At 43.9% G+C, this 20,438-nt stretch overlaps 1 protein-coding gene across 2 annotated transcripts in view; it reads left to right on the top strand.

The window, feature by feature from the left end:
* The window catches only part of LGALS12 (galectin 12), a 36,072-nt gene extending 17,826 nt beyond the window's left edge, over positions 1–18,246 (top strand). For both annotated transcript variants that reach the window (XM_073554532.1, XM_073554531.1), the window contains exons 4-9: positions 3,743–3,862; positions 4,052–4,090; positions 5,628–5,654; positions 5,909–5,997; positions 13,306–13,468; positions 17,039–18,246. In XM_073554532.1, the coding sequence (XP_073410633.1) occupies positions 3,743–3,862; positions 4,052–4,090; positions 5,628–5,654; positions 5,909–5,997; positions 13,306–13,468; positions 17,039–17,185 (585 nt within the window). In that variant the 3' untranslated portion in view covers positions 17,186–18,246. The remainder of the gene's footprint in view (positions 1–3,742; positions 3,863–4,051; positions 4,091–5,627; positions 5,655–5,908; positions 5,998–13,305; positions 13,469–17,038) is intronic.
* The last annotated feature ends 2,192 nt before the right edge of the window (positions 18,247–20,438 follow it).

Raw genomic sequence — 20,438 nt, forward strand, 5'->3', positions numbered from 1 at the left:
ACTCAGAATCGCACGATACATGGCCCAATTCGTTATTTCATGTACACGGATCAGTTGTCCTGGTCCCTTTGCAGATAAACAGCCCCAAAGCATGATGTTGCCACCCCCATGCTTCACAGTAGGTATGGTGTTCTTTGGATGCAACTCAGCATTCTGTCTCCTCCAAACATGACAAGCTTTTTTTCTACCAAACAGCTCTACTTAGGTTTCATCAGACCATATGACATTCTCCCATTACTCTTCTGGATAACCAAATGCTCTCTAGTGTGTAAAGAGTGGGAGAAGAGGGTTGCACTGACAATCCAACACAATGGGCAGCACTTTGAACACATTATATAAGTGGTCATAAACTTGTAAATAACGCATGAAAGAATAATGTTACGTTAAAACCAAGCTCACTGTTGTTTTTCTTGTGAAATTCTCAATACATTTGATGTGTCACATTACCATCTTCCCATTGAAAAAAAAATAAAGTTGGATCCAAAATGGCCAACTTCAAAATGGCCACCATGGTCACCACCCATCTTGAAAAGTTTTCCCCCTCTCATATACTAATGTGCCATAGTACAGGTATAGAGGATGACTTACAGATGACATTTTTTTTTGATGGAGCCATTCAATTTTCCGTCCGGCCCAGACCAACATGTCAAATTCTCCAGCCAGGACTCTGCTGCATAGATTACAACAAAGACACATTTGACTTCTTACATTTCCAGCACTGTCCCCATCTATTCCCAACCTGCACAAACTGCTCATCCTGCTGTCATCCTAATTCTAAGCCGCTGCTGTCACATGTGTCTCTATTAATGCCCCAGCTGTTTAACACAGTAAGGCTACATTCACACATTCAGTATTTGGTCAGTATTTTACATCTGTATTTATAAGGGTATGTTTCCACGGTCAGGAAACGCTGTGGATTGGATGCAGCGTCCAACCCGCAGCGTCCAGATGTTACAGCATAGTGGAGGGGGTTTCATGAAATCCCAGCTCCACTATGCGTGCAGGGATGCATCCGGCAGACCTGCGTAGACGCACATGTGGCGCCTCTTTATAGACCGCAGCATGTCTATTTATCTTGTTGAGACACTCAGTCTCCGCAAGATACATATCACCAGTCCAATGTACAGGACGCGATGATTCCACATGGTTCAATGAACACATGGTACAATGAACACATGCGGAATCACCGCGCGTACAAGATGGGGCAACGCTTTGGACGGAGCTGCGTCCAAAGTGCTGCCAAAATTAACCGTGGAAACATACCCTAAGCCAAAACCACGAGTGGGTGATTAATACAGAAGTGGTGACGAGTTTCTATTATACTTTTCCTCTGACTGCTCACTCCTGACTTTGGCTAAGAAATACTGATAGAAAATGCTGATCAAATGCTGAATGTGTGAAAGTGGCCTAACAGTGCTCCTCTTACTGCCCCACAAAATAATGTTCACTAGTTTGCGCATACATAATAATCCCAACCACTTTGCCCCTTACAAAGTAAAATGCCTCTTTTATACCCTGTAGATGGAAAATGTGTCCTTTAAAAAATATTAATGCCCTTAGAAAGTAAAAATGTGTTCCTTTGATGATCATAGTACCCACTAAGCCCCTATATCACTAATACTTAATTGACCACTTAACATTTACTAATGTCCCCTGAGTCCCTCCCCATGTGCACCTTCCTTATACACAGTATGATGGGCCCACAGCTCCCCTGTACACAGTATGATGGGCCCACAGCTCCCCTGTACACAGTATGATGGGCCCACAGCTCCCCTGTACACAGTATGATGGGCCCACAGCTCCCCTGTACACAGTATGATGGGCCCACAGCTCCCCTGTACACAGTATGATGGGCCCACAGCTCCCCTGTACACAGTATGATGGGCCCACAGCTCCCCTGTACACAGTATGATGGGCCCACAGCTCCCCTGTACACAGTATGATGGGCCCACAGCTCCCCTGTACACAGTATGATGGGCCCACACCTCCCCTGTGCACAGTATGATGCGCCCACAGCTCAGCTATACAAAGTGTGGTGAGACTGTAGATACCTATACACAGTATGCTGTGCCCATACCACCCTTATGCACAGTATGATAGACCAACAGTTCCCCTATATATCTGATGCGCCCACAGCTCCCCTGTATACAGTATGATGCGCCCACAGCTACCCTATACATAGTATGATGTTCCCACAGCTCCCCTATACACAGTATGATGGGCCCACAGCTCCCCTATACGCAGTATGATGTTCCCACAGCTCCCCTATACGCAGTATGCTGTTCCCACAGCTCCCCTGTACACAGTATGATGTTCCCACAGCTCCCCTATACGCAGTATGCTGTTCCCACAGCTCCCCTGTACACAGTATGATGGGCCCACAGCTCCCCTATACGCAGTATGATGTTCCCACAGCTCCCCTATACGCAGTATGATGTTCCCACAGCTCCCCTGTACACAGTATGATGTTCCCATAGCTCCCCTGTACAGATTATGATGCCCCCACAGCTCCCTTATACAGATTGATGTCCCCACTGCTACATCAAAGCACGGTATAATGATACCCACAGTAGCCCCAGACTATATAATGGCCCCAACGTTAGTTTGCATAATTGCCCCACATTATTCCACATGTGGTATAATGTTCCCACATTGGTTCCCACTCTGTCTAATGACCTCACATTAACCCACAAATGGTATAAAAGCCCCACATTGGCTCCAACGCTATATAATGGCACCCATAATTGGTCACACTCTGCATATTAGTCCTAACATTACCACCCACACTGTATGATTGACCCCACAATGTATAAGGGACACCCACAGTAGTCCCTATAATATGTGAGAGGGGTCTCCATACTCAGATGCCCCTACAGTAACACCATAAGTTTTGTTAAAATCACCATGTACTCACCTAATCCACAATCCTGACGAGTCCTATGGCAAAGCTCAGGTGGACCAACGTGCTGTCACGTATAGGACGCGACTCCTGGTGCGCCGTAATGAAGTCACCGCGCCAGGACTCTGATGACCTGTGCGTTTGCCGGTGTGTCAGCCGGTTCTGTAGACCACAGGCTTATACCGACCTGTGGTCTACAGAACTGAGAGCGATAATGCAGGGAGATCATGTCACCCCGCACTACCACATGGCTTAGCTATACCAGTGCGCTGTAGCTTCGGGTGGGCCCCTCTGAGCGCGGGGCCCGTGGTGATCACTCCCGCTAACCCTCCCCCAGCCCCGGTATCTACGCTACTGTCCAGTACTTAGTTTTTGCAAATATGTGTTCTTCAGTGAGATAATAAAGTTCTTTATCTGTCTTTTTCTGATCTCCTATCAGCTGACTTACACCACAAACTACATCAATGCTGAACTCTCATGTGCCCTGCCTTCCTATTGACCTATTATTCTTGTTACTTGGATGTTTTTAATCCCTCACGTGTATTGTATTTCCCCTCCCCTATTGAGAAAAACAATAAAGATCGTTTGAAACTTAAATATTCTGAGAGAAGCTAAGTAAAAGACTTTAAAACCCTCTGTTCAAATGAGCTCCCTGACCGACTGTTAGTTGCCTCATTCTGCAGCCAGAATTACAGTCCAACATGAAGGTTATAGGAGGCAAATGATGCAAAATTTGTAATGAAGTCAGAAACTATTATTAACCACAAATATCAAACAAATATATGTAAGTGTACAGTATATAGCACTATAATAATATATGTATATATTTGTATGTGTGTATAGGTCAGCATTGGGGGACAGCATTTCCTGGACTTCTCCTATCGTCTCCCCCTCCGTGATGTGGACACATTGGGGGTTTATGGAGATGTCACTGTAAAGGAGATCTCATTTCTGAGCACTAATGTAAGTCATAGGGATATTTATATTCTAACATTTTGTTTTTTGAAACCTTATAATCCGGCTTTTACTGTAACTATCTTTACTTCTTATTTCTCTATTGCGTCCATCCGTGTTGTTCTATTAACTCGTGTTTTATACATTGGAAATGTAATATCTCTATAAGTTATAACATTTTTTTTCTTATTTTAATAGCCTTATCATGCTGAAATGACGGATTACCCCCTCTGCCAGGTACTGGATAGAATGTTGACCTTCTGATATATAGTAAAAAGTCATTTTATGCTGCTACATTAGCCAGAAAAATCTAAATACATTTATGCTCCAAATATACAAATGTGTTCTAGGAACGATACCTTTATTAGCTACCCAGAAAGAAAATATCATTTTTCTGGTTAGCCAATAAAGGTTTCTCTCCTAGAATACTTTTGTCTTTTTGGGCATAAAGTATTTACATATGACTCGTATGAAATATAAGAAAATGCAATTTTCAGTTTATTCACGCGATGGAGCCACTGTGTGATAATACAATGTGAATGTTCCTGATCTTCAGGGTTTTAAAAGTATTTGTACTCTAGAGTAAGAGAGGTTGGCCGCTATTTTTGTATTTATGACCGATCCTATCTGATCGTGGGGGTGCAAAAAGCAATTGTACTCGAGAATTAAAGGGGTTGGCTACTGCTTTTTTTTTTTTTTTTTATATTGATGGCCTATCTTTGGTATGTGATCGGTGGAGGGCGACAAACGGTATCTCTGACGATCAGCAGTTACCGGCACTGGTCAGACGTTCTGGTATGCTGCCAGAACACAGCGACTCCATCAAAGCTATAGTGACCGTGGCCAGGTAATGCAGATCCACCCCTATTAATTTAAATAGAGGTGGATCTGCAGTACCTGGCTGTGACCACTATGGAAATGATGGTGCTGTTGTGTTCATTTTCCAACCACTGTGCTCTGATCTGAGGGACCATATTGATTGATCATTTTTAGACGGTCATTATTTCGGCACTAGATTTTGTTTTTAGCCCATAGAATATCTGTGCTACAGACTGTATGTCCCAACAGTGGCAATGATTGACGCATAGTCACTAATGGATTGTCGTACACTAGAGAAACGTAGAGTGGACGCAATGTTATACACCTAAAACGCTGATGGCCTTCGTTCACACAAGGGTATAAAAAATGTCCAATTTTCATTTTTCATCCAGGAAAAAAAGGCAATTTTCATTTCAGTTGTCATCTGCGCGCTATCCATGTAACATACATATGGCATTCGTTTTTATACACCAGCAGTCATTAACATTTACTAGATCAAAGACAGTTTCCAAAGTTAAAAAATTGCAATGTATCTATAAAAATTGGATTTATCTGTATGGGATGCTTTTGTTTTAATTTGTGCACTCATAGACTTGAATAGTTGACATACGAAGGAAACTAGTGCATGCTGCGATTTATTTATTTTTTTATTATTATTATTTTAAATTTTTTTTGCCCAGGTTAAGTTTATAAAAAAATAAAAAAGTTCATCTGAGCAGCCCGATTGTGTATATTGATCTTTTTCTTGGACCGCACTCATACTAAAAATGCGAACATTTGAACTTGGCCTAAGTTAGCTGATAAGGATTAAGGGTCCCCCTTAACTTTAATACAAAGGGGACCAATTGCTGTCTTGTGTCCACCCCTTTGCAAACAATCATGGCTATATCTTTATGTGCAAAACTAAATATAACAATTTTGAAATTAATATGTGTTTACTTTTATTTCTTTTAAGCCTTTAAAACCTGGAAATTCCGATCTGGTAAGTGCTTGTATGTATATGTGATCGTATAGAAAATACTTTAAAAATAATGTAGCACGTGCATCCACCGCAGCGAGAGAAGGCGCATCCGGCCATTGAATGTTTGGGACTATACTGTACCAGGACAAGGGTACAGTCCTATGATTTATTGCTCTATGACTGGTGTCCACATAATCTTTTCATATTTCATCTTTCAATACATTCATATTTTAGGACATAATTTATTGAATAACCTTAATTTTCTTTGAAAACAGAATCTCCCCCTGTCCAGGCAGTTGCCCATGGGCTTATCAAAAGGTCCGGTGATCCTAGTTCGGGGTTTGGTGACTAAAAACCCACAAGAGTCAGTTAACTATGATTTTATTTTGCTTTTCATTATGTCATGTATTTCTAAAATATTTTGTTATATTCTCTGTGCTCAAAAGTAGTTTGACCGCAAAGCAAAATTTGCACCCTACCATTTTATATTTATGATCCTCGGGCCTTCTAACGTTGCATTGTCGCCATTGGTTCAGATTAGGCATCCATGCCTGGGTGCATCTGCCACTTCTGTACCCCTTATTGGTGATCTAGGCTGTATGGATGGTTTACCAAGACCATGATGCTTCATTGGGGGACACAGGAGCCATCGGTCACCTGGAAGCTGACACTAAGATTAAATCTTGTGTCCACCAGTGCAGCCTACACCTGGCCAGCTGGCTCCCAACTGAATAGTGTCAGAGCTGGGCAGCTCTACCCAACCCTCACAGCTCTGTTCAGACATTTGGATGCCTTATCGGTCTTCCCAATACACTCTTGCAGAGGTCAGATCACCTCTAGGGATACCATTGTTCACTGGTTTCAATCCGCCAATGCTCAAGAGTGGGCTAAGCTAAGACCCCCCCCCCCCCGAAGGGCACAGCTTCCTTCCCCACCTTCGGTTGGTTGAAGCCTCCAGCCTCCAGGTATCTTTTCTTCCGTTCCATAGGGCTGCTTATTTGTCAGTCCACATCTTTGCAGAGTTCCTACTTTTGGGTCTATGATTGAAAGTCTTACCATAATAACCTGAGCGATTGCTATTTTCCTGGACATCCCTCCTGACAGCACCACCAGGAGGTTGTCCTTCTTATCCTTGATAGGGACAGGAACACAGAAGAGGATAAATAGCTCCTCCCCACTACACCCTTTAGTGTTTTTCCTGTCCCTATCAGGGAAAGGCGCAGAGGTACTTTAAGGCACATGGTTTAGGCCGGCGTTCGAAATGTCGGGACCCGGTGGAGCAGGAGCTCCCGGGAGAACGGTGCCCTCTCCAGAGGTTTCTCAGTGCAGGAGGCAGGAGCCAGAACCCACTCCGCAGCAGCGCTGATGCCGCTGGAGGTCCCTCAGCGCGGGGTCGAGTTGGCTGCTCCCTATACTGCTGCATCCCCTCAGAGGGCTCTGCGCAGTAGCTGCTGCAGGACGCTGGCGCCTCGTGCCCTGGACTTCCGGCTCGCCATGTCATCGAGGGCGCGCCGGTGACGACTTCCGGGGGCGGGGCCGAGAAACATGGCACCCAGCATGACGCGGCCTGGGGCAGGAGGGACTCCACCGAGGCCGGCATCGTATGGATTCTGGCCCCCCCGTACATCGGGGGGCATCAGGAGAGGTGGGGATTCAGACCCGGACAGGTCGGCGCACGGGAAACTGATAGTCCCAAAGGACTTCAGATACCGCCTTCCTTTTGATCCAGAAGAGAAAAAAGTGTGGGAGACAGTCCCAAAGATCAACATGCCCCTAGCCAGAGTATTGAAGAAAACGGATATTCCCTTCGAAGATTTGTCCAGCCTGAAGGATCCGATAGAAAAGAGATCAGAGGACCTCCTCAAGAAAGCCTGGGAAGCATCGGCAGCCGTTATGAAGGCTAACATAGCAGCCACCTCGGTAGCCAGATCAATGAGCTTATGGATGAGCGAGCTAGAAGATCAAGTTGGGGACAAAACCTCTAGAGAAGAAATCCTAAAATCACTACCTCTCCTGAGAATGGCTACCGATTTCATGGCGGATGCCTCGGCAGAATCGGTCTGCTTCGCCACAAGAAATAATGCCCTATCTAAGCAGCAAGATGAGCACTGTGGCTGAGGTCATGGACAGGAGACACTCAGTCAAAGAACAAACTGTGCTCTATATCATTCTCAGGACTTCACGTTTTTGGACCCGTATTGGACGAGCTACTCGAGAATGCTTCCGACAAAAAGAAGGGCTTCCCAGAGGAAAAGCCTAAGAGAATGCCTTTTTTTCAGAGGACCCGCTCCCACCCCAGACAGGAATATAAAGGGAAGGGAAAGTCCGGCAGGTGGAGCTACCCAAAAGGGGGAAGAGGAAGAAGTTCTCCTCAAGAGCAGAAGGCAAGACCTAATAGAGAATGACGCCAGGAAGATAGGAGGGAGACTCCGTTACTTCCATAAGAACTGGCAGGACATTACCCAAATCCCATGGATTCGCAATATGGTCGCAGAAGGGTACAAGATCGAGTTCACCATGCGACCTCCCAGGAGATACTGCATAACCCGGACCCAGTCTCAGGTGACCCACCAAAGACTTTTAAAAGACGTATGAGAGCTAATAGAGATGTGGGCCATAACTCGGGTACCCCATACTCAGAGGTTTCAAGGGCACTAATCAACCTTTATTCTCCATAAAAAAAAACAGGAGGAGAATATCGAACGATAATAAATCTGAAACCACTAAATCGGTGGGTGACCTACAAGAGATTCAAGATGGAATTTCTAAAAGCAGTCATACCATTAATAAAGATGGACTCAGTGATGAGCACCCTAGATTTAAAGAATGCCTACTACCACGTGCCCATCCATATATCGCACCAGAAATTCCTCAGGTTCGCGATAAAGGATCACGGCAAGATACAACACTACCAGTTCCGTTGCTTACCATTCTGACTCGACTCCACGCCCCGGGTCTTTACAAAACTTAGAGCAGAGATCATAGCCTAAGGGAAAGAAATCCCCTCATCATACCATATTTGGATGACTTGCTGCTAGTGGCAGACTCCACAACTAATGGAGCAGGACCTTGCATACACCGTATCAATCCTACAAAGTTTAGGATGGGTAATAAACTGGAAGAAGTCAAGGCTCAAACCAGAAAGAGAGAAAGTGTTTCTCGGAGTCATCCTAAACTCAGGAAACGAATGTTACTTCCTTCCCCTGCACAGACAGCAGACAATCAAACAAGAGGTCCAGAAAGTCCAGGGGCGCAAGTATGTCTCCATAAGGAAGGCCATGAGAGTCCTGGGTCTCATGACTTTGTGCATTTCCAGTGTATAGTGGAGCTAATTTCATTCAAGGATCTTGCAAAAAGAAGTTTTGGTGGCCTGGGACAGCAAAGAATCATCACTAGACACAAACATGAGAGTCTCCGAAGAAGGAAAGCTGTCCCTATCCTGGTGGACAAGTATTGTGAGGAAAGAAGGAGACACAAGCGCAATATAGGGTCTTATCCCACAAATAAAGTAAGTGGCTTAACAAAAAACTGCTCACCTGGTAGTAGGTATTTAAAGCATGTATAGATAAGGGCTGCTGCAGATCCACGAGTCGGTCACCGACTATCTGAAACAGAGCTCTGCAAAGGAATATGTGGAATTTCATCATTTGGGCAGCGTGGACTAAATCCACGTATTCCTTTGCAGAGCTCTCTCCTGGTGGACGGACATACAAATCCTCTGGAAAGGAAGACCCTGGGGAGCGTTGCCGTGTGTAAACATCACTATCGACGCCAGCCTCAAAGGTTGGGAGGCTCACATGGAAGGTCAATACCTCCAGGGGACATGGAGCCCATCAATACGCAACTGGTCCTCGAATGTCACGTGGACCCATCCTGTGTGATGCGACCAGCAGGCCGGTAACTAGAACAACAGGACGTGGCACGTGATACTGTCCTGTGTGACACGGCTCGCAGGCTGGTAACTAAAACAACAAGACAAAGGGAAGGGAAACAGTTACAACGGTGGGCCCTGCGATAGGAAAAGGGGACGTGGAGACCTCCTGCCACTCCCCTGAGTCAGTGTCCCTAACGCTCATAACGTTACCTATGCCGGTTCCACACCGGGCGCCGATCAGGAACCTGTCGCCCTAGCACACCCTACACCTATCCCTTGCTAGGGAGCTGGGTGGCACAGGCACTGGCCCCACCGCTGTACTAATACACACTAAGGAAAAACACAAACAGGGAAACACCACTTAGCTTTACTCTGTTGCACTTGCTCCTGGCAACAGAGTCCACCACCAGCATGCAGCTCTCCTCCTGAATCGCTGCCAACAAGCTCTGTCAGAGCGACAAGGAAATCCCCTATGACTCCTTTCACACCAGGGCTAAGACAGTGCTGCAAGGAACGCTCTCCAGCTCCTTCCTCCACCAAGGATGGTTGAAATGAACACTATCACCAACACTGATTGCAACACCTGTGACTCTTTTATAGCAGAGCCAGCAATCACACCTGCATTATAATCATGTGCACTTAACTAAAGAAACTAGAGTGCAATGACGCTCACCACCACCGGGGGCAAACTTAGAACAAACGACACCACAGTGCAATAATCCTAATGGCCACCGGGGGCAAAAACCAACCTAAACACAGCTTAGGAAAAAAAAAAAAAAAGGTTACCTGTGCTTTTTATGTGTCCTGATCCAGCATGGATCATGACATCGAATTATAGAGAGCTCAGGGCAGTCTGGGAGGCACTAAAGACATGCCAAAGATAACTGAGGGGTCAGAATGTCAAGATCTTCTCAGACAATTCAACTACAGTAGCCTTCCTTCAACATCAAGGGGGGCTCAGACACCGTCACCTGCAGGACCTAGCTCACGAAATCTTTCTCTGGGCAGAACAGACGATAAAGTCAATTATGGCAGTCCACCTGAAAGGATCCAAAAATCAGGTAGCAGACTTCCTAAGCAGAGAGAAGGTCCAACCTTCAGAATGGTCACTAAAAGAGAAAGTCTTCAGACAGCTATCCCGACGCTGGGGGACACCAGAGATCGATTTATTCGCCTCAAAGAGGAACTCAAAAACAAGAAAATTATTTTCTCTCAACCCAACAGACAGCCCAACAGGAGTAGACGCTTTGGCTCACGAATGGAACATGGAGCTCGCTTTCGCCATCCCGCCACTTATACCAAGGGTCTTAAGGAAGATCCAGGAAAGCAGTGCATCAGTAATATTGATTGTTCCTTACTGGCCCAAAAGAAGCTGGTTCTCCCTACTAAGATGGATGGCACGGGAAGATCCAATATTACTACCAGCGAGACGAGACCTTCTAACTCAGGGACCCCTAGTACATCAGAGACCAGAGATGCTACAGCTATCAGCCTGGATTCTGAGGCGAAGATCCTAAAATCAAAAGGGCTCTCCAAACCAGTAATATCTACTATGCAAAACAGTAGAAAACCAGTAACCTCAGCCATATACCGGAAAATCTGGAAAATATTCTGTTCTCAATGTAAAGTGCCAGTATCAGTCACCCAGGGTCCAGATATTCCACATATTCTCGACTTCCTTCAGGCAGGCTTTTACAAGGGACTGAGGCCTAGTATGCTGAAAGTACAAGTGTCAGCCTTAGGTTCATACTTTGATTTTCGACTGGACAATCATCCCTGGGAGGTGAGGTTCAGAAAAGCCACACAGTGTATGAGACCCACAATCCAAAGCTCAATACCACCTTGGGATCTCAGCTTGGTCCTAAATGTGCTACGCAAGGATCCATATAAACCACTAGAGCAGGCCCTCTTAAGATCAGTGACATTCAAAGCCCTCTTTCTAGTAGCAATAACTACTGCGAGACGCATAGGGGAGACTCAGGCCCTGTCTATACAACATCCATATTTAAAGATCCAGTAAGACTGCATCGTCTTAAAATTAAATCCCGCCTTTCTTCCCAAGGTGGTTACGGACTTCCACCGGAGTCAAGAAATAGTACTACCTGCTTTCTGCCAGAATAACAGCAACGAGAAAGAATGCTCTCTCCACCTCTTGGATGTTAAAAGAGCCGTTCTCCAATACTTAGATCTCACAAAAGACTGCAGAGTAGACTCTAATCTCTTTATCCAAATGGCAGGCAAGAACAGAGGGAAGAAGGCATCGAAAGCTACCCTGGCCAGATGGTTGAAGTCAACTATCAGTGCAGCATATGTGTTGGCGGGGGAAACTCCGCCAGAAAACCTTAGGGCAATTCTCTAAGAGCCGTTTCTGCCTCATGGGCAGAGAGCGTGGGAGCATCCATGGACCTGATATGCAAGGCTGCAACCTGGTCTAAATTTAATACCTTTTGTAAACATTATAAATTGAATGTTACGGCAAGTCATCAAACGGCCTTTGGGAGGAAAGTCCTCCAGGCTGTAATCCCGCCCTAGTTGGAGTAATTTGGTAATTCTCCTGATGGTGCTGTCAGGAGGGATGTCCTGAAAAGTAGGAATTGGTCCTACCGGTAATGGTATTTCCAGGAGTCCATCATGACAGCACCCCTTATATACCCTCCCTTGGACTTCCAGTCTGATATGTGATGTAACATGTGTAGAAGGAAGTTCAATAAAATTGCATTGCATCCATCCTGGTGTGGTACTTAGAAAATGACTGAAGGGTGTAGTGGGGAGGGGCTATTTAACCTCTTCTGTGTTCCTGTCCCTATCAAGGATAAGAAGGACAACCTCCTGGTGGTGCTGTCATGATGGACTCCTGGAAATACCATTACCGGTAGGACTAATTCCTACTTTTCCTTCTGCCACCAATCGCTCAAAAGATCGCTAAGAAGTGCTCAGCTCAGGAAACGACAGCACATTTCTCCAGCCCGAGAACACACATAGCAGAATAGAAAGTCAATGGCTTTCGACTGCTTCCGCACTGCCCTGTGCTCTCCTGAGCTGAACACTTCTCATGTAAGCGACAGGTGGGGATCTCAGGACACAGATCCTCACCGATCTAAATCCAATTAAAATGGCTGAAAAGAAAATATGTTGAGCGTTTACTCTTTAAACCATACATATTAGACTTTTCAGATAATTTTTCAGAATAATACAATTCCTATTGCTAAGTCTCTACACAGTCTTCACTAGCTCAGAGACAACTGAGACAATCTGCCATGGTATCTCCAATACACGGGACAACACAGACATGAGGGAATCTTGCTCCCTTACCTCTTTATTGTACAGATGTGGCAGCTCGTACATCGTACAGCAGTACTGAGCCATGTTGTCTCTCCAGTTCATGTACAACATATGCACAAGTGGGGCAGCACAGTGGCTCAGTGGTTAGCACTGCAGCCTTTCAGCGGTGGGGTCCTGCATTCACTTCCCACCAAGGACAACATCTGCAAGGAGTTTGTATGTTCTCCCCGTGTTTGCGTGGGTTTCCTCCGGGTTCTCTGGTTTCCTCCCACACTCCAAGGACTTATTGATAGGGATTCTAGATCTTGAGCCCCATTGGGGACAGTGCCGATAATGTCTGTATAGCGTTGTGGAATTAATGGCGCTGTATAAATGAGTCAACTAAAATTAATAAATAAAATAAATATACTTAGCCTTATTACAGAGAATGTTATCCCTTTTATATGATCAGTATTGGAGGTGATAACACTGATGTTTTGCACCAGTATCTGACATGCTTGTTGCATTCTCTTGTAGGATATCTCTCTCATTGAAATCTAAGAACAACATCCCTTTTAAACTAGCTGCGAGCTTCAAAGATGAATCTTTGTGCTACAATTATTCCATGGGACAGTCATGGGGCGAACCACAACAAATCCAGACGCCTTTCTTTGTGTTTCATGCACAGAAATATTTTGAGGTAAGCTCCTTGGCTATGAGATGGGGGTGTGGACCTGTGATGCTTACAGCAAACAACAAGTCTGTGACCTACCAAAATTATCAGCGAGCAGTTCTGTCACCATGACATACAAATTGGGGTAATGCCTGACGCATCATTTTTACAGCTCATAATAAGTGTCTATTAGGCTGGTTTCACACTTGCGTTTTTTTTCGCGGGATTTTAGCGCTAAAAAACGCATGCGTTTTTTTTTCCTATACTTTGCATGGGATGCGCTTATGTGCGCATACACATGCGTTTGTATCCTTTTTTCCGCGCATGCGTTTTTTTTGCGGTATGCGCTCGGGCGCACAAAATGCATCCTGTTGCATTTTTTGGGTGTCCGACTTGCCTCAAAAAAACGCATGCGCGCGCAATGCGTTTTTTTACAGCAAGACACCCATTATAAGTCTATGGATGCGCATATGTGCGCATTGGCATGCTTATGTATGCGTTTTTTTGCGCATGCGTTTTTTTTTTTACCATTAGTTGGACAATGGAATTTAGGGGTTTGGGTTAGAGTTAGGGTTAGTTAAGGGGGTTTAGGGCTAGGGTTAGGGTTAGCTAGGGTTTAGAGTCAGGGTTAGGGTTAGTATGGTTTGGTTAAGGGTTAGGGTCAGGGTTAGGGTTAGTATGGTTTGGTTTAGGGTTAGGGTTAGGGTCAGGGTTAGGGTCAGGGTTAGGGTCAGGGTTAGGGTTAGGGTCAGGGTTAGGGTTAGTATGGTTTGGTTAAGGGATAGGGTTAGGGTCAGGGTTAGGGTCAGGGTTAGGGTCAGGGTCAGGGTCAGGGTTAGGGTCAGGGTTAGGGTTAGGGTCAGGGTTAGGGTTAGTAAAGTCATGGTTTGGGTTAGTGTGAGGGGCCACCTAATGTTGGAAAAAAACGCAAACGCGGTAAAAACGCACTAAAAACGCATACAAACGCATAAAAACGCTGCTTTTTTTCATGCATGCTCATAAAAATGCTTGAAAAAAACGCAGCATTTGTATGCGTTTGCATGCGTTTTTTCAATGCGTTTTTTTGCGGGAAAAACGCGCTGCAAAAAAAAGCAAGTGTGAAATTAGCCTAAGGCCTGTTTCACACTTCCGTTTTTGTGTCCGCCAAACGGATCCGTTTCCGTTTTTTTGACGGAAACTGATGCAAACGGATCCGTTTTTAAAAAAACGGATCCGTTTTTTTGACGGATCCGCGGTAACCGTAATGGAAGTCTATGGGACAAAAAAAACGGATCCTGCAAAAAATGGCGGATCCGTTTTTTTACGGAAAACAACGGATTTTGACGGATTTGAAAAAACGGAAGTGTGAAACAGGCCTAAGAAGCTGAAGAGGAAGTTAGACTATGTTCACACATTGCGTTTTTGCTGATTTTTTTCTGCAGGCAAAACCTACTCGAAGCTGCTTACAATAAAAGCAGGTTTTGCTGCATTTTTGTTGTCTCTTGTGCATGCTGATAATGTTTAGTGCCCCCCAAAAAAAAATCATGATGCAACTTCCTTAAGGTTATTGCTCCAAAAACGCAGCAACAACTGATACCTGTGTTTTTTTTGCTGTGCTTTTACACTTACCCATTGTTTCCTATGGATGAAAAAATGCTGCAAATAGGCAGAAAAAAACCCGCTGAAAGAAGTAACTTGCTGCAGTTTTCAAAAACGCAGCAGTTTTCCAAATCGGTCAGGGAAATAAAACCAATGTGTGTGCATGATATTTCTGAAAGTCTCATAAACTTTGCTGGTAATGGAAAACGCAGCTTAAAATTTGCACACAAAAAAACTAAAAAATGGCAACGTGTGAATATAGCCTAAGCGTTTTGCTTCCTATGAACAAATTTACCATGACTGCAACTTGTCACACCCCTTTGACATAAAATAGTTTTTTTTTAATGTGCCTTAAAGAAAATGTTAGCAGGTTGTTCCTATGTAATCTGAGAGCACCATGATGTAGGGGCTGAGAACCTGATTCCAGTGATGTCACTTACTGATCTGTGTTTTGTGGTTTTAATAATATCATGGTTTTACCAACAAGAGATCATCACTACAGGACTAGGTGTCTCGTGCCAGCTAGTCCTCTTACTCGGTATCACCCTGCAATCACCACTGATTAGCAGCTTTCTGTCAATGCACAGTGTACACAGCTGCCAATTGGTCATGTGGGTGGAGTTATACACAGCTCAGCTTTCTGACCTCTGCTAGATCTGCCATCTGCAGCAAAGAAAATTGTCTCTATCAAGTGACACCTCAATGAAATCAGGGTCTCTGCCCCTACATCATGCTGCTCTCAGATTACATGGGTATAAACTGTTACAGACTGAAAAAAATGCTATGAAATGCAGTTTTGTCAAAAGTTTTGAAAGTGTTTTTGTATTTGGTGAGATATTGATTCAAAGGGGTGTACTCATTTGGGCCACCTTCACACGTCTGTGTTTACGATACATGTGTCTTCCATCTTCACACGTACTGGAGACGCGTACACACGGACACCGATTATAATCTATAGGGCTTGTCCGTGTGTCATCCATGTGCTGTCCGTGTGACACCTACTGGAACAGAAATGAAAGATTTTTTTATGTGTTAAAGATAGTTACGTATGAGGTAAATAAATAAATGTAAAAAATGAATTGAGGTCCCAATTTTGATAACCAGCAAAGGTAAAGCTGAGAGCTGATATTATCAGGCTGAAAAGGTCCATGATTATTGGGCCCTTCCCAGCCTAACAATATCAGCCCGTGGTGACGTCATTAACGTGGACTTCGCTGGACTACGTCGGATTCGGTGAGCTACATTTCGTTTTTCTTTTTAAAAAGTGGTGAACCAGGGAAAGTGTCAGGGAGTGTTTATTTAAAGAATTTTATGTGTTTTTTATTTTTTTTTATTACTGGGTTAGTATAGACACCTCTCTATTACTAACACCACGGCTTGATGCCCACTGAATTTTTGGACAATTTACAGCTGACATCAACCTCAAACCTCATTACTCTGATTGTCCAGGTGCATTGGTGAAGGTGAAGCACCAGAATTGGACAATATCATATGATGCTCCACTTCTGGGGAGGTTGAGGGCTGGTATTTAGGCTGGGAAGCACAAAATATCCAGGAACATGTTCGGCTTGATAAGAAAAGCCCAACAGCTGTCTGTTTTACCTTTGCTGGTTACCAAAAATGGGGTTGACACCACGTCATTTTCTTCATTCATTTATTAGGTTAATACATGTACAGTAAGCTACACATGCAAGCCACAGATTCTGTCTATCTATCTCATTTCTTTTCTGCACTCTGCTCTAGTACGTGGCACACAGATGGCCAACAGAAAGCCACACAAATAGTAGAAATGGACCGTCTGATGTGTTTTTTTTTTGTTTGTTTTTTTTAAGCGGCCATGGGAAGGAGCCACATTCCGAGGATAAATACTTCTAATAGAATAGTAGGCAATGCAAAAAGTTATTTTAATAATTTATTATACTTCTAAAACAATGTTCAAGTAAAAGATGACACCTCTTGAGTGTTGTTTGCTTCTTTTTTTAGTAACCATTTTGATTTTATTTTTTATGCTAAATTCAGATACTAATCCTTCCCGAGTCTGGCGTGTTGAGACTTGCCATCAACGGGGCTCCGCTTGGTGACTTTGGTCCTCCAGAACTAGACCTGCAATCCATTGATGAGCTCCGGATAGAGGGTAGTGCCCTGGTATACTTTGTTAAATGCTAATCTGAAGTATCTGTGGATTTCCTTATCTAAATGTGGCTAGATCCATGGACGCTTCTACTTTGCCTCTGAAGACCAAGAATACCCATCTGGACTGGTAGACCCTGCCATGCTGCCTTGACCAATTTTGATCTCACACCTTGGGACATCCGTTGTCCTGTAGGTGCAGACAATGTGCCATGTTTGAAGCTTAATGTAACGTGCCAAGACATTGGAGGCAATTTCATCCACATTCCATGTAATTCTGCAGTCCTAGGTCACTGGATACCGCACCCGAGAGGACCTTCACTGAAGATATCTGGGTGTAAGGGCTTGCAATAATTTTCTTACATTCTTTTTTTCTCTGAAGCAAACAACTTACCGTTCTAAGAAAATATATGAAGACACATGTGCCAAATATCACGAGACAGTTGTATCTGCACCCTAAACCGCAGCAGCCGCCTCAACTCCTCCATTGTTCCTCTTGGCTATTTATGACAATTGACTCTGACAGTGGTGCACACGGTATATGCTAAATTCACTGCATTTATTATACATTCATTGCAAAAAATAAAATCATCCACTAGTCTTTATAAATAATGTCGAACGTCTACAGCATGGAAAACCCTACATAATATTAGAGAGATATATTTTTTTTAAATTTTGACAAGTCAAATGCAACAAATAAGAAGCAAGAAATCCTACATTTTGTGCATATATTCACTTGTGCATCGGCTAAGAACTGGTTAAGTATTTTTCCCCTTTGTCACACTGTCCCAAATTCATAGTTAATCGTCCTTAATCGGCTCAGTGCTCCTCACAAGACGGCGGTTACTACCATGCAGTGGCAGTGCAATCATGCTGGATAATTGCTTTTCACACCAGTCTTGGCATTTTTGGTTATATTTTACGGTCATTGTGTGTCATGTTATGTTCCTACTATACCTAATGACTAACAAACACTGTATAGCTGCCATTTATTTATCTTCATATCTATTACTAGATGTTTTTTTTTTGCCTTCACTTAAAGTTCGTACTTTAAAAAATAAAAATGGTTAATAAACAAGTTTAAAAAAAAATCCCTACTTAAATTTCAGACATGTTTAATCCCTACACTGCTAGCAGAACAATCCTCAAGCAGTTTCAATCTCAGTGTCTCGGTCTATAAACAGAATCTGTCACTTGCCATAATGATTTCATTTCTTTGCCTGGTGTAAATGCCGCTGTTCTCCTGAATCTGGCAATGTTTTTCTTTTATTCCTGCGCCTCTCCGTTCCTGAGATATGACCCTTTCTTCCCTTTATAGAAATGTAAGCCTTGTTAGTAAAGTGGGAGTGGCCATCAACTGTTCTCTGTGGGCGTTTCCACTAGGAACCCACCCGGTTGGCTAAAAAGATTAGATTTCTATTCAGAAACAAGGGGCAATATCTCAGGAATGGAGAGGCACAGGAGCAAAAGAAAAACAAGGTCAGATTTGGGAAAACAGTGGCATTTACATCATGCAAAAAAAAATTTTTTACATAAGTTTGAAAAGGGCTTGTTCAGGTTTGGAATTAAAGTATACAGTTATTCGATGTGAGTTCAGTCCTCTGAATCCTGACTGTGAGCGTTGCGATCGCTTTCAGGATTCTCTGGTATTGGCCGCTAGACCAGTCAGTCATGTAACCACAAGTATGCGATATGCCGACTAGACTTTTTTGTCCTCGGTCACTAGAAGGGGACTGAGGTAGAGCAAGCATGTCTAGTTGGAATGTGATGCAAATCTTCTCATAGCTTTGCCACTACTAAGAAGACTTATTTGCACTTTACTTATATCTTTTTCCTGTACTAAATTGCTCTAATTTGCCAAGTTTCTCATAACGGAGGCCTAAGCAACCAGAAAATCTCATATCCTATTAAGAAAAGTTAAATTCTGTCTGAGGAGCCGCTCTGGCGTTGTAGAAGTGAGTTGATGAAGATGATGGATCCTTACAAGCTGGCATTAAACTATGTTCACCCATGTCTAACCCATTCAGACGTTGAGGAATAATCCACGTCTGATAAGAATTTTTTTTTTTTACAGTTGCTTGCTCAATTTTCGCACCTGCCTTTCCCTGGCTTCAAATGCAATCTTTGTGTCCATTAATTCATTGACTGAGCGTTTCACCTCCGCCAGGTCTCTTTCTGCCTGGGAAAATCGTTCTACGAGTTCTCTGTTTTCATTCCTCAGGTCTTCGCATAGTTGTCTCACGTCATCGCTCTGTTTTTGGCACCGTGCCCTCAGCGCCTCCGCCTCGCTTAAAAGGGTCTCAACTGTGCGGACCACTCCTTCCAGTTGTTCACGAGACATATCTGCAACGAGAGATGAAATAGTCTAAAACCTCAATAACCTAGGACATGGTAGAACTTTTGGACTAACCCAGGACATGGTAGGACTTTTGGACTAACCCTAGACATGGTAGGACTTTTGGACTAACCCTGGACATGGTAAGACTTTTGGACTAACCCTAAACTTGGTAGGACTTTTGGACTAACCCTAGACATGGTAGAACTTTTGGACTAACCCTAGACATGGTAGGACTTTTGGACTAACCCAGGACATGGTAGAACTTTTGGACTAACCCTAGACATGGTAGGACTTTTGGACTAACCCAGGACATGGTAGAACTTTTGGACTAACCCTAGACATGGTAGGACTTTTGGACTAACCCAGGACATGGTAGAACTTTTGGACTAACCCTAGACATGGTAGGACTTTTGGACTAACCCTGGACATGGTAGGACTTTTGGACTAACCCAGGACATGGTAGAACTTTTGGACTAACCCTGGACATGGTAGGACTTTTGGACTAACCCTAGACATGGTAGGACTTTTGGACTAACCCTAGACATGGTAGGACTTTTGGACTAACCCTAGACATGGTAGGACTTTTGGACTAACCCTAGACATGGTAGGACTTTTGGACTAACCCTAGACATGGTAGGACTTTTAGACTAACCCTAGACATGGTAGGACTTTTGGACTAACCCAGGACATGGTAGGACTTTTGGACTAACCCTAGACATGGTAGGACTTTTGGACTAACCCTAGATATGGTAGGATGTTTGGACTAACCCTAGACTTGGTAGGACTTTTGGACTAACCCAGGACATGGTAAGACTTTTGGACTAACCCTAAACTTGGTAGGACTTTTGGACTAACCCTAGACATGGTAGAACTTTTGGACTAACCCTAGACATGGTAGGACTTTTGGACTAACTCAGGACATGGTAGAACTTTTGGACTAACCCTAGACAT

This window comes from Dendrobates tinctorius, unplaced genomic scaffold (genome assembly GCF_039654945.1).
Source record: "Dendrobates tinctorius isolate UK_male_01 unplaced genomic scaffold, ASM3965494v1 ptg000211l, whole genome shotgun sequence".
NCBI lineage: Eukaryota > Metazoa > Chordata > Amphibia > Anura > Dendrobatidae > Dendrobates > Dendrobates tinctorius.